The following is a 12,690-nucleotide window of genomic DNA, read 5'->3' as shown; positions in this document are numbered from 1 at the left end:
GTATTTTGAAAAATCTTATTTTGTAAAGAAACTGCTTGTGATTGTAGGCCTTTTGCAAATCAGCACAAATTTATTAGTAATTTCAGTTTATATAGAATGACAGAGAGTCAAATTTGATGTGGGCACAACTACACACTGGTGTTTATTTATCAAAGTTGGTGTGATAACTTGGTGTGACCATCTACAATGTCCGAACTGGAGGACTTGAATCTGAGACGGGCTGCCACTGGCATGTGATGTACACACATGCATAAAATGACAGAATTAGCCTGCATGCTCTGTAGTGGAATATCACAGATGTTTTCCAGCCTCTCTCGTCTATCTCACCCTCCCTCTCTGTGTCCTTTCTTTCAGGACTTATCGACCACCACTACTCACAATTTATTGGCGCCTTTACTTTCCCTCAGAATTAATGGACAGAGCAATTATGAAGAGGGCCGTTTAAAAGCCTGATGGGAGATCAGACAGAGTGCAGAACAAAGAAGACAGACAGGCAGCGAGACGGAGAGAAAAACAGGCTCTTATGAATCGCATTTTAATTTTCCATCACTTCCCCTAGAAACAAAATCTTTCAAAGAACATCAAATAACATTAATTGTGAAGTTGTTATTAGATTTTTTTTTAATCACTGTAATTCTTTATACAATAACAATGTGCAAGTATGGCCGTTTTTTGTTTGTGCACAATAATGAAACAATTATAAGGCTTTAAAAGCTTCGCTCATTTTGTACAATCCTGTCATTCTCACCTTTTCAAATTTGGCTGTGAAAATGGTTCTTTTAATAACTCTTTTATATGCTGGAAATGTGAAGACGCTGTGATCTGTCAAAGCCAAGGCGAAGATGCTCTCTTGCTCTGTGATAAAGCAGCACAGTAATGATACTTTATGAAAGAGCAGAAGATGAGGCCAGAAGACCTCAATTACCCAGAGACAGAGATGAGCTTAAACAGAAGCCCTCTGAAGCAGCGCACACAACACTGACCTGAGATCAGGTTAAGGTAAAAATGAATGGTAGAAGGAATGGGCAAAAAATTGCTAATTAAAATAATCAAATATACAGTACATAATCTAAACTGTCAGTGCCAAATGTCCTTTAATTTATTATTAGACATTGTTAGCATTTTCTCTATAAAAGGAATAGCTTTGCTTCAAATCCTCAAGTCTTTCCAAACCTCTATGACTTTTGAAGAAGAAAAGAAATACAAGAAAAACAAACAAACAAACCAAAAAAATTATATATATATATATATATATATATATATATATATATATATATATATATATATATATATATATATATATATATATATATATATATATATATATATATATATATATATATACACATACATATTGAAGTACAATTGATTGTACTAAAGTGGAACTATTATACTTTATAATTTAAAGTATACTTTAAATTTCTTGCAATTAAAAATGAATAGTATTCAAAGATCATACAATCCTCATCAATAGTGACATTAAAACACATTTCAGGCTTAATATTAAGAAATGTGCATTGTGTATAAGTAGCACTCCAAATATAGTTGAATTATAATTTTATATCAGTAAGTCTTGAGTGATATGTCAGTAAATTTGTTAATAGATTTGAACTATGCTTAGTATGAAATAAATGTATTTTAAATACATTACATTTTTACTAGGGTTACCTCGACAAAAAGTCTTACTGCAGAAAATATGAAACATGAATGAAACGGGACAGTACTGTATTTTGAGCCTGTGTGAACCACAGACGTAATTTCAAACATTTAAAAATTTTACAAAAAAATTCTACTTTAGTGTTCCACAGAAAAAGTGAAGTCATAATGGTTTGAAACAACGAGGTGAATGACGCGGGACCTTTTATTTTTAAGTGAAGCTTCTCTTTAGGTACTTATAGAAAGAACTGGAATCTATAGAAATTAATTTCAATCAGTAGCGACTGAGATCATGTTAAATGATACAGCTTTTCTTTTTATAGGAAATGGTGTCACCTACAGTAAATTAACCAAATGCAGTGAAAGAAAATGTAGTCATGATCCGATCTCATCCGATATCTCTCTGAGCTCTACAGATTGGAACGTGTCAGCCAGGGAAACTCCTAGGAGATAAACACAAAGTCTCACATTATGATATGAATATTAAAGACAACCAAAGTTCTGTTTACACATGAATAAACGCCATTGAAGTCGATCCTGTTTATCTCGAAATGCTTTTGTAACACTAGAAAGTTTCCATTCATCATTGGGGAAGCCCTTTGAGTGTCAGTGTGACATACTCAGAGAGTTTCAGTGTTCCAGGCCGCTATGACACTCAATCCTTCAATATGTCTGCATGCGGTTGCCAGGATACACCCAGCACAACAAAGAGGGTCACAACTTTCAATAATGGGGGTCTCATAGCTTTCAAGAATAGAAAGGTCAGTTATTTTTAATGTGTGTGTATGTGAGAGGGGGAGAGGGATAAAAAAAAACAAAAAACGTTTGAGTGTTGAAATTTACGGTTACACAGGCCTTGTGATGTTATGAACTCTAAACAGTCAAACATGTCAGAGGTCCAACACCACACTACGCTTTTTCCAATAACTGAATTTTTTTTTTTTCATCTCTGAGCCCCATATTCTCCTATATGCGTAATACTATATGATCCATAAATACATGATTTATCAAGTATGATACTGAACATAAAACACATGGAAACTTTTAATTATTTATTTTTATTTATTTATTTTATTTTATATTTTGTCTAAAGGTTTAAAAAAAACAAATATTAAATTTATCTGACTATTATTGTGTATGACAGGCTTTACGAGGTTAATTAAACAATGCTTAAATTTATTCAGTGGCCCAAACTGCATAAAAATATACATTTTGGAGCAGTTGCTGATAATTAAATTGCCCCAAAATAAGTTGAAATTCTGGAAGCTTGTAAATAATTAAAGACTACTAAAGAAAAGACTACTTTAGATAAAAATATCAGTTTTCCCAATTATTTTTTGTAGCAAGATGATATTTAAAAGCTTAGTTTTATTATCAAAGGTCTGTGGTTTTTATTGTGGGGGCAAAATGGTAACACTTAAGTATAGGGACCAGCTCTGACTATTAACTAGTTACTTATTAGCATGCCTACTATTAACATATTGACTGTTTATTAGTACTTATAATGCACAGAATCTGCATGACCATATTCCACATCTCTAATCCCATCCAATAACTAAACTTAATAACTACCTTACTTACTATTAATAAGCAGCAAATTAGGAGTTTATTGAGGCAAAAGCCGTAGTTAATGTTTTTTAATAGCAAGTATAAGACCTTAAAACAAAGTGTGACTGGCAAAATATATAATGCAGTGCAATACAATGATGACTAAGAGATGTACAAATGAATGTAAGACCTTAGTTTATCTTTGGACTATCCCTTTAAAAGCCTGATGTATCATATTTGATACTACATTTTAACATGATTTTTTCTACAAAAAAAAAAGGATGTACTGTATGGATAATCAAGTAAACCTAAGTTCCTTGATTCAGCCCAGTAAGTGCAAAGTTTTCATCTTGAAATATTATCATAATATACTGTAAAAGTTATTGTTCTATTGACTTCATCAGTAAAGATTTCACAGTAAATAGACACATGACCCACTATCTGAAGGGGGATGGTTAAAATTTTATTGGCTTATAAAGTATATACTATCAATCAGGAGACAGTATTCATGTAGTAGATTGTGTACAACTGGTTTTTCAGCAAAGCTTTGATCATGCTGACAATTTAGAGGCCTTGGTTGCATATCAAATATGATTCAGTAGGCTTTATAGGATTAAAATGAGAATATACAACTAAGTAGTGTTTTATCTAAATTCTTAATGATATTCCAGCTGATTGAACTATAATGTAAGGCTGTGTGCGTGTGTGTGTGTGTGTGTGTGTGTGTGTGTGTGTGTGTGTGTGTGTGTGTGTGTGTGTGTGAAGTACCTGTTGTTTGCGGTCTGAGGCTGGGTCTATAAGTACGTTGAGGAGACTGGGCATTTGTGTGTTGTCCAGACTCTCCTGTAGTGCACTGCGGAGTTCCTCCACTGTTCGGACCAGATACCCACGACCCCCAAACGCACTCATCACCTGCTCGTACTGCGCCTCTGGTAGCAGCGTAACCGGAGGAGCACTAAGATACAAACAGGTAAGTCTTATGTAAGATTTGTTACTTGCAGAGTTCAATAGATAATAACCTTATTGACCGCAATTTAGTCTCATTGCATTTGCAGTTAAAACCAATCTTTCAACATGGAGCAATTTGTTGTATTATCTTCGTTCCATCTTAGTTCAAAATAAATCATAGTGTCACACACAAAATGACAAAATAAAATCTAAAAGTATAAAAGTATAAACTAGAAGAGAGATTAAATGCAGAAGAAGGGAAATTCTGGTAGCACTTTATTTTACAGTCCTGTTACTCATGTACATACTATATAACAATAACTAGGTTATAACCCTGAACCTACCCCTAAACCTAACCCTACCCTATGTAGTTACCTTATATTACCAGAACTTTCTACATTTAAGTTCACATACTGTAAAATAAAGTGCAACCAAAATTCCTGCATAAGCTTTAACTTGGGATGCACAATATATAATAACCATTTTAGTTATTGATCGGTTATTGATTTTTTTGTTTTTCCGCTTTTAAACCTTTTAAAACTGAGATAACAAAGGGACAAAGTAGAGCCCTGATGACCTTTGATTTGGCCTGCCTTGCCACATCACATGAGGGAGGAAAATAGACCCTCATTTAAGTATTTTTGGCCCTAGCAGTAAAAAGTTTGGGCACCCAGACCTTTCCTTTAATGCTCTAGACTCACATGGTGGTCATGTCTCCCATCTTTTCCATCTCTTTCCATGTCTTCGGATCCACTCCACTGTAGATGCCATTGTTGTTGATTACTATGATGATGATTGGCAGTTTATATCTATTCAGAATAAGGAAAAAAAACAAGTGCAGAGTGTTTGTAGTGACAGAGCAAACAGAACCATTTTATTATGCTGCACACTGCATAAATGCCCTATAGGTGGAGCTGTAGGTGGATGTTTCATTCACCTGCACATGGTCTCCACCTCCATTCCAGAGAAACCGAAGGCGCTGTCTCCCTCTATACACACCACTCTCTGAGCGCTCTTCTGCGTCTGCTCCAAAACTGCTGCTGCAATGGCAAATCCTGGACCCACTCCCATAGTGCCAAAAGTACCAGCATCTAACCTGTACAGGACATTCAGGTTACTGCGCAGGTAGAACTCAACTTTAACAGAATTTTCTAGTTTTAGTAGCTGAACTATGGTACTGTACATTATTTAAATTTCCTTACAAGAAAAAGAATCTTATAGAAAACAATATGTTTTACGGCTAAAATGAAATTCGAGTTCTCTCTTGCTTTTCCTGTGATCCAAACATAAACATTGATTGCTCATTATCTAAACATAAGATGTTTTTGTGATCAAAACATAACAATAGTGTTTTTCTTGTGATCTAAACATAAAATTTGTTTTCTCATGATCTAAACATACGTTGTTTTTTGCAATCTAGACATAACAAAAGTTGTTTTTTCGCAGTGTTTTTCTTGGGTTCTAAACCTAAATTTTTTTTGTCATGGTCTAAACATAACATAAGTTGTTTTCTCATGATCTAAACATAACAAAAGTGGCTTTCTTGTGGAGTACATACAACAAAAGCTGTTTTCTCTTACTATAAACATAATATTTCCTTGTAACCACAAAAAGCCAAAAAATTTGCCATTGTCATGACAATCAGCACATCTTTTTTTTTCTGTTGTATGTTTATTTGTTTTTATAAATAATATAAAGACAATTTCAATCAAGAAGAATAATTCATGTTTCTTTTGGAACTTATTCAAGGTCTGGATCTGGACCACTAACTGGTGTTCTTTGATTATAGGGATAAAAACTGTAATCATTCAAATACAGAGAGCGTCATCTCTTGTCCAGCTGTGAAAAGTGGGGGAGGAAAATGTCTCTCACCTGTGTCGTGGGAGGTAATTGAGCAGCATGGTGCGGCCGATGTCCATAGTATTCGCTCCCTCGCTTACTATGATGCAGTCTTTGGGCAGGAGCTCAGAAATGTGGTGGAAAGCTGTGTAGTAGTTCATGGGCAGAGTGGACTGGAGAGCAAGACTCTGGGGGAAACAATAATATTGGTTTACTTTATACTATAAACGTTAAACACACAGTTCTCATGTTAACATGAAAATAACAAATGCTATTTCATTACATCAAGTTCAATTACATGCTAATGACACACAAGCTCACCTTTGATATCTGAGCATTGGCAGTCATTTTCTCTTTCAGTGTCAACCACCATTGTGAATCAGAAGGAAATCTCCAGGACCTTACAGTTTCCAACAGCCAGCCAGTGTAGAAAAAGAGATATAAGGGGCCATTTCACGTAAAACATTATTTTCCATAACTTTTACACTATTGGTTGACTACAATATTGATATTAAACTGTAAAACTCAGCACATTAAAGGGATAGTTCACTCAAGAATGGAAATTCTATCACCCCTACTTTGTTTCAAAACTTAATGAAACTCTTTTAGTTGTTGAACACAAAGAAAGATATTTTGAAGAATGCAGGTAACCAATCAGCTGACGGTAGCCATTGACTTCTATAGTAGGGATGTAACAATATGAGCTGAACGCGTGCAGCTTAAGCACTTCTGTGTCAGCCGCACCACAAGGATGCGCTGTTTTCTTTCAAATCAAATCGTAAATACATGTAGAAAACGTATCCTTGTGGCGCAGCTGACACAGAAGAGCATAAGCTGCCTGCATTCAGCTCATATTCTCCTAAATGGCACTACGGTGATGTGGAGAGACACAGAGGAGACAAACTTTTGAATAAAGTTGTATTTTTCTTTTATTTTATTTTTGTTTGAAGTTTTTGGGAAAGTTTTTTTTTTTATTTTTTTCATCCAAAATATCTTAAATTGTGTTCCGAAGATGAACGAAGCTTTTACGGGTTTGGAACGACATGGGGGTGATTAATGACAATATTTTCATTTTGGGGTGGAGTATCCCTTTAAGATGGTATTCTCTTTTCATTTCGCCTCCGTATAATGCAGTATAATAAAATAGTGTTCATGAGTGCAGCTCTGCTTTGTTTACAGCGGCAACCAAGGAAACGTTCTATTGCTGCTGTTACATAAGCGCCCCCCAATGTCAAAGAGTGAATTTGCGTTCTTATTCATCTCTTCTGCTGTTTTTGTTTCATGCAAATGTTTTATGTAATATAGTTTCACAAAACTAAAGACCATTCTGTTTTTGCTTCAAATTTCGAAATTACACAATCTAATTTAGATTGAAAACTGCTCATGCTGCATGTATGTAGCATCTTTTTTTTGGATCATGATTAAAAGTGGTTGCTACTAATGTTAAATGGAAAGAACACAGGCAAAACCTTTATATGAAGAGATTTGTTTTATTTGTATTATTTATTTATTTAATTTGGGGGTTTGTTTTAAAATTTCTATTTAGTTTAGATTTGACATATTTAAATTTCACAAAGAAATGTGCAGCATTTTGTTACAATATAAGGACACTGTTTCATTTATAATGTCTTAAATCTCATTTTGTAAAAAAAAAAAAAAACAATCATACAAAAATTGTATTGTGATATCAGTATCATGAATCGTATCACATGGTGAGTTGAATGAATCATTATCCCTATTCCATACATAGTACAGTATGAAAAAAAATATATTTTGAAGGTCAAAGACTACCATCAAATGTCCAGTTACCAACATATCTTCTTTTGTGTTCAGAAGAAGAAAGAAATTCACACAGGTTTGGAACAAGTGGAGTGTGAGCAAATGCTGACAGAATTTTCATTTTTGGGTGAACTATCCCTTTAACATATGATCGACCAGTTATACCTATTAACACTCAGATTCAGTATTCTCTAATATGGTTGGAGGTTAAGAGGTTAGCCAAACAAAACAGGTCATTAACATAGAAAAGCCTTAAAGGTACAGAAAAAAAAATGTCAATTTAAAATAAGGGTAAATTATACATTTTGACATTATAAGAGCAACTAAAAGGGAATAAATGCTACAAAACATACTGGATTTCAATTGGACATTAGGTGTCTCTCATAGACTCCATAGAACATACAGAATTTCATGATGCAGGAAAAGTGTGTAAAGATAAAAACATTGCATTTTATGCAAGACGACTGAGGACATACTGTAGTTTACCTGTCTGACCACAGCTCCTATGTCTCCAAGTAGAGCAGATGCAGCTCTTACATTATTACTCAACTCTTCAGCACAGAGATCCACCTGAACAAATTCACACAAGAGTCCACACTGAAGATGAACTGAAGATTATTTATGCCATGTCTTTTTGGCAAAGTGGCAGACACATACTAAGTGTCCAGGGTGTAACTAACCTGAATGATCTTCACATGGGGACTGAATCTGGGTGGAAAACCAAAGTGCAGGATCCAGTTGAGTCTGGCACCCAGTAACACTATAACATCAGCCTGCAATAAAGCTCTAGAAAAGAGAAAGACAGGCATCATGCCAGTCCATCCAAAGGAGATTATTTTGGAAAGATCATTTGATACATATGCACACCTGGACCTGGCCGCAGCAACACAGTTAGGGTGGTCATCTGACAGTACTCCTTTCCCCATAGGTGTGGGAAGGAAAGGGATCCCAGTCACCTCCACCAGCTCCCTGACCTCCTTCTCTGCCCTGGCATACGCTGCACCTGCAGCAGATCACAGTTCAACATTGCTTTGATCAGTTTCTGCTGTGAAGATGCCATCACTCTTGGTCATTCAGTTCTATTCTGTTCACCTTTGCCGATGATGATCAGAGGCCTCTGAGCCGCTCTGAGCAGCCTGACAGCCTGTGTGATCTCCCTGCTGTCAGCCTGACTCACAGGAGGAGCAGGACAGCAGGAAACAAACCTAGAGAACAATGAAGACACATGCAATGCCATTTTGAACATTTCAGTATGCAAAAGAAAACAATGATAAATAAGTGATCACATCATAAAATACGGTTGGTTTGGAAGCTCCCCATTGATATGATTAGTGTTTAACTGAACATAAAGCTCACCTGACACTGGCCCGGTCTATTTTGGCGTTCACCATGTCTCCAGCTATGTCTATGTAGGTCGCTCCTGGACGGCCATAAATGCTGCTCCTTACAGCCTAACAAAAACACAACATTCCAGCTAAAATATAAGGAGGAAAAATCTAATTTAAAGGATTAACAAAAACTTTAATAGTATCTTAATGATACATAAATTACATTGCATAGTACATAGTATATTTGGCCAACATTTTAAAAACATTCTTTTTTTAAAGTGACACTCCACCCTAAAAAAGAAAATTTTGTCATTAATCACTTACCCCCATGTCGTTCCAAACCTGTAAACGCTTCGTTTGTCTTCGAAACACAATTTAACATATTTTGGATGAAAACCGGGATGCCTGTGACTGTCCCACAGAACGACATGGGGGTAAGTGATTAATGACAAAATGTTCATTTTGGGGTGGAGTATCCCTTTAAGACAAGACAAGATTTGTCAAAACAAATCAGTGTTATTTCTGTATGATTTATTTACTATATTATTATTATTATTATTATATTTTGAATTAGCTTCTATTTTTACATTTTCAGTTTCAATTTAAATTATAGTTCAAGTTTAATCATTTTTCTTTTTTATTAGTTTTATTTAATGTTATTACTACATGTATAACACTCTATTTCTATTTAATTTATTATTTTTAATTTATTTAAGTTTCTTTTCTATCAAGCTTTTCATCTAATACTTTTTTATTTTATCTTCATTTATCTTATTTTATTTAATATTTATGCTTTATTTTATTTCAGCTTTATTTCCATATTGAATATGTTTTTTCAGTTAACAAAAACAACAGTGAAAAAATATATTTTGCTTCTGAACATAACTAACATATCACAGAGCTCGGCTTTACTTAACATGACAAAACGGCCAAATGGCTAAATTTGTTCTATATTTCTTCCTGTAAGAGAAAACTTCTAAAAATGCTAAAAATGTGCATTTTAAATATCTGATAAAAGTTTTGGCCAACTGACAGACATGGCCTATGAACCACAAAACCTACATTTTGATTAAATATTTACTTTTTCAACTACAGCTGGTATCATCTCAAGGCTGCTCGGTCGAGCAGAAAACTTGCTATACAGACGACAAGCTTCAACCTGGTGAGGAACAAGATGAACAAGATAAAATAAATACAGATTACTGTTCCTTAAATTACAGAAAATACATTTTTGAGTCTGAATTTTGAATCGACTTGTTGCTTAAGGGATCAATTTCATATCAATACTGCAATAACAAACTGTTTTTTATATCAAAGCCAAACATTTCCTATCAACCCTACCTGAGGAAACTCCTGAAACGCTCCTGTGGTTTCTTGGTTCCTATCAGATGAGCCGCCAATAACAATGACAGGCCTATCAATTCAAACAAGAGAAGAAAAGTACAAAAACTGCCCACCAATTCGCTTTAATCTGAAGTGAATTCAGCAGTGTAGGGAATACCAGCAGTTCATGTTAGCATTGGCCATTCCTCCAAGCGCATGAATCAGCCCAGGTCCAGACACAACCAGGCACACAGCTGGCCTGGAAAAGTAAATCTAACTTCATCACAAAAAGAGCACAAAAAAGTAATACAAAGAAACAAACTGACATATTCATACCGTCCTGTCAAATACCCAATAGCAGATGCAGCATAGCAGGCCTGTTAGGAGAAAGAAAACACACCCAGACAGTCTTCAGTGTAACGAAACAGGAATATATTTTAAATAAAAGTGAAAAGTGAGACTGTCTTACTGCTTGTTCATTGCGCATGCCAACATACTTGATGCCCGCTGCTTGGGCAGCCATGGCCACTTCGATGATAGGAACGCCAACAATACCAAACATGTACTCCACATTCTGCACATGGAGTCGAATAGAAGTAAAGACATACTTAACAGACATAGTGATATGTTGAATATTAATTTATTAAAAGTTGTTTCTGGTAATCTAAGGCACAATAAAAGAAGAAGTACTCCCCAGAAAAAAAAAAAAGAGAGTGCTAGAGGGTCCATGTGATTTTTTTAGAGAAAAAAAAAAAGGAAAGAAAAAGGGTAAAATCAAATAAATAATAAAATAAGATTAGCCAAATAAAACTGATGAAAATAAAAAAGTTGATAAAAATACATAAAATTTGATTTGATGATATATATGCAAACTAATTAATAATGCATTCAAATAATGTATAAATCAACACAATTAAAACATTAAAAACATATTTAAAAAATCGATTTGATTGAATTTAATCTGAGTAAAAATAAATACAATTTTATTTAAATTAATAAACAACACATCTAACAGTACGATACTATAGTAAATAAAAACCGTAATGATGTAAAATAAACTAAATATTTTCCAAATAATAATTTACACACGCATATGTCCATCGCATTAAGATGATCACATTTAGGGGTCCTGAAAGCATCAGAAAGATTGAAAACCCCTGGTTTAGGTAACATATTTAGTCAAGTTTTTTTTTTATCTAATCATATCAGAAAATAACACACATACACAAAATTATACTCTTATTAATTTTTGAATTGCATTTTTTGACAGCTCTAGTGCGCATGCGCAGAACCTTTGACACACTGTCCAAGTTCAATAGTACAGCAGGCGATGTTGCAAAGAATAATAATATACACGTTTATTCTTGACTAAGTGACTAATTACTAGAGGACAAATTTTTTTGATAAAAAAAACTCCCTTTGCACGACTATTTCAAAATATGCAGGAGAAACTTTGAGAACCGAGAAAGGAAGCATACGACAACACAACACAGACCTGAGATTTGAGCGCCTCAGCGATCAGCTGAGCTCCAGTCACTTCATCCATAGTCACCTTCACAACACATTCACTTCACTCAGAGACACATATTAAACTCCTCTTCTGTTGCTCTTCTGTCCCCCTGCTGCTCTTCTTCTGGGGTTCGTGTGTAGTTAAAATAAAACGAAAGCTCATGTCTCCACCTACTGGATAAGTTGATGTGCTGCAGAGTGTCACTCCTATCATTTTGTCGCACTTCCATGATGCAGGTTCATTCATTCAATCAATCAATTATTCGTGTATATATGTGTTTTTAATAATTTAACGAGTAGTTGCAGATTCAAACTTATTGCAGAGAGATGATATAGTAGGACAGAAAGCATTACGTTTAACCCTTAAGTAATGCAACCTTGTACTGAATAAGTTGATGCCTGGCGTTAATAGAACAGGTGTAAATATATTTTTAGACATTTTGCAGTCTTCCATAGAAACATGAATATCCAGCTCCTTTTCCCAATCGTTTTTCAGATAATTAGTATGGATGTTTAACTGACTAGTGAAAAAAATCAACAAATTTTGTGACTGACTTTGGGGTACTGGGAACGCAAATTAGTAGTTTATGTAATTCATTATCAGCTGAAAGTGTTTCAGAGTTTGGCAGGGTGGAACGATAATTTCTAATTTGTAGGTATCTAAAGAAGTGTGAAACAGGCAGGTCATATTTCTCTTTTAGTTAGTTGAGAAAATGTTGTAAATTGTTGTCTATGTATAAATCTCTCAAGGTGATGATTC

The 12,690-nt window shown here is 34.6% G+C and overlaps 1 protein-coding gene across 1 annotated transcript; it reads right to left on the bottom strand.

Moving 5' to 3' along the window:
* Positions 1–1,601: 1,601 nt before the first annotated feature.
* hacl1 (2-hydroxyacyl-CoA lyase 1) lies at positions 1,602–12,076 on the bottom strand. Its single transcript, XM_042740818.1, has 17 exons — positions 11,917–12,076; positions 10,891–10,995; positions 10,758–10,798; positions 10,600–10,680; positions 10,440–10,512; positions 10,180–10,257; positions 9,127–9,221; positions 8,863–8,975; positions 8,638–8,773; positions 8,451–8,556; positions 8,257–8,340; positions 6,313–6,408; positions 6,025–6,179; positions 5,090–5,248; positions 4,854–4,961; positions 3,973–4,159; positions 1,602–2,099 (listed from the first exon to the last, which is right to left on the bottom strand). Exons 1-17 carry the CDS (start codon positions 11,965–11,967, stop codon positions 2,067–2,069), a joined length of 1,701 nt encoding a protein of 566 aa, XP_042596752.1. The 5' UTR covers positions 11,968–12,076; the 3' UTR covers positions 1,602–2,066.
* Positions 12,077–12,690: the final 614 nt, after the last annotated feature.

Source organism: Cyprinus carpio, chromosome B16, assembly GCF_018340385.1.
Source record: "Cyprinus carpio isolate SPL01 chromosome B16, ASM1834038v1, whole genome shotgun sequence".
NCBI classification, from domain to species: domain Eukaryota; kingdom Metazoa; phylum Chordata; class Actinopteri; order Cypriniformes; family Cyprinidae; genus Cyprinus; species Cyprinus carpio.
This window is presented reverse-complemented; position numbering and strand designations above follow the sequence as displayed.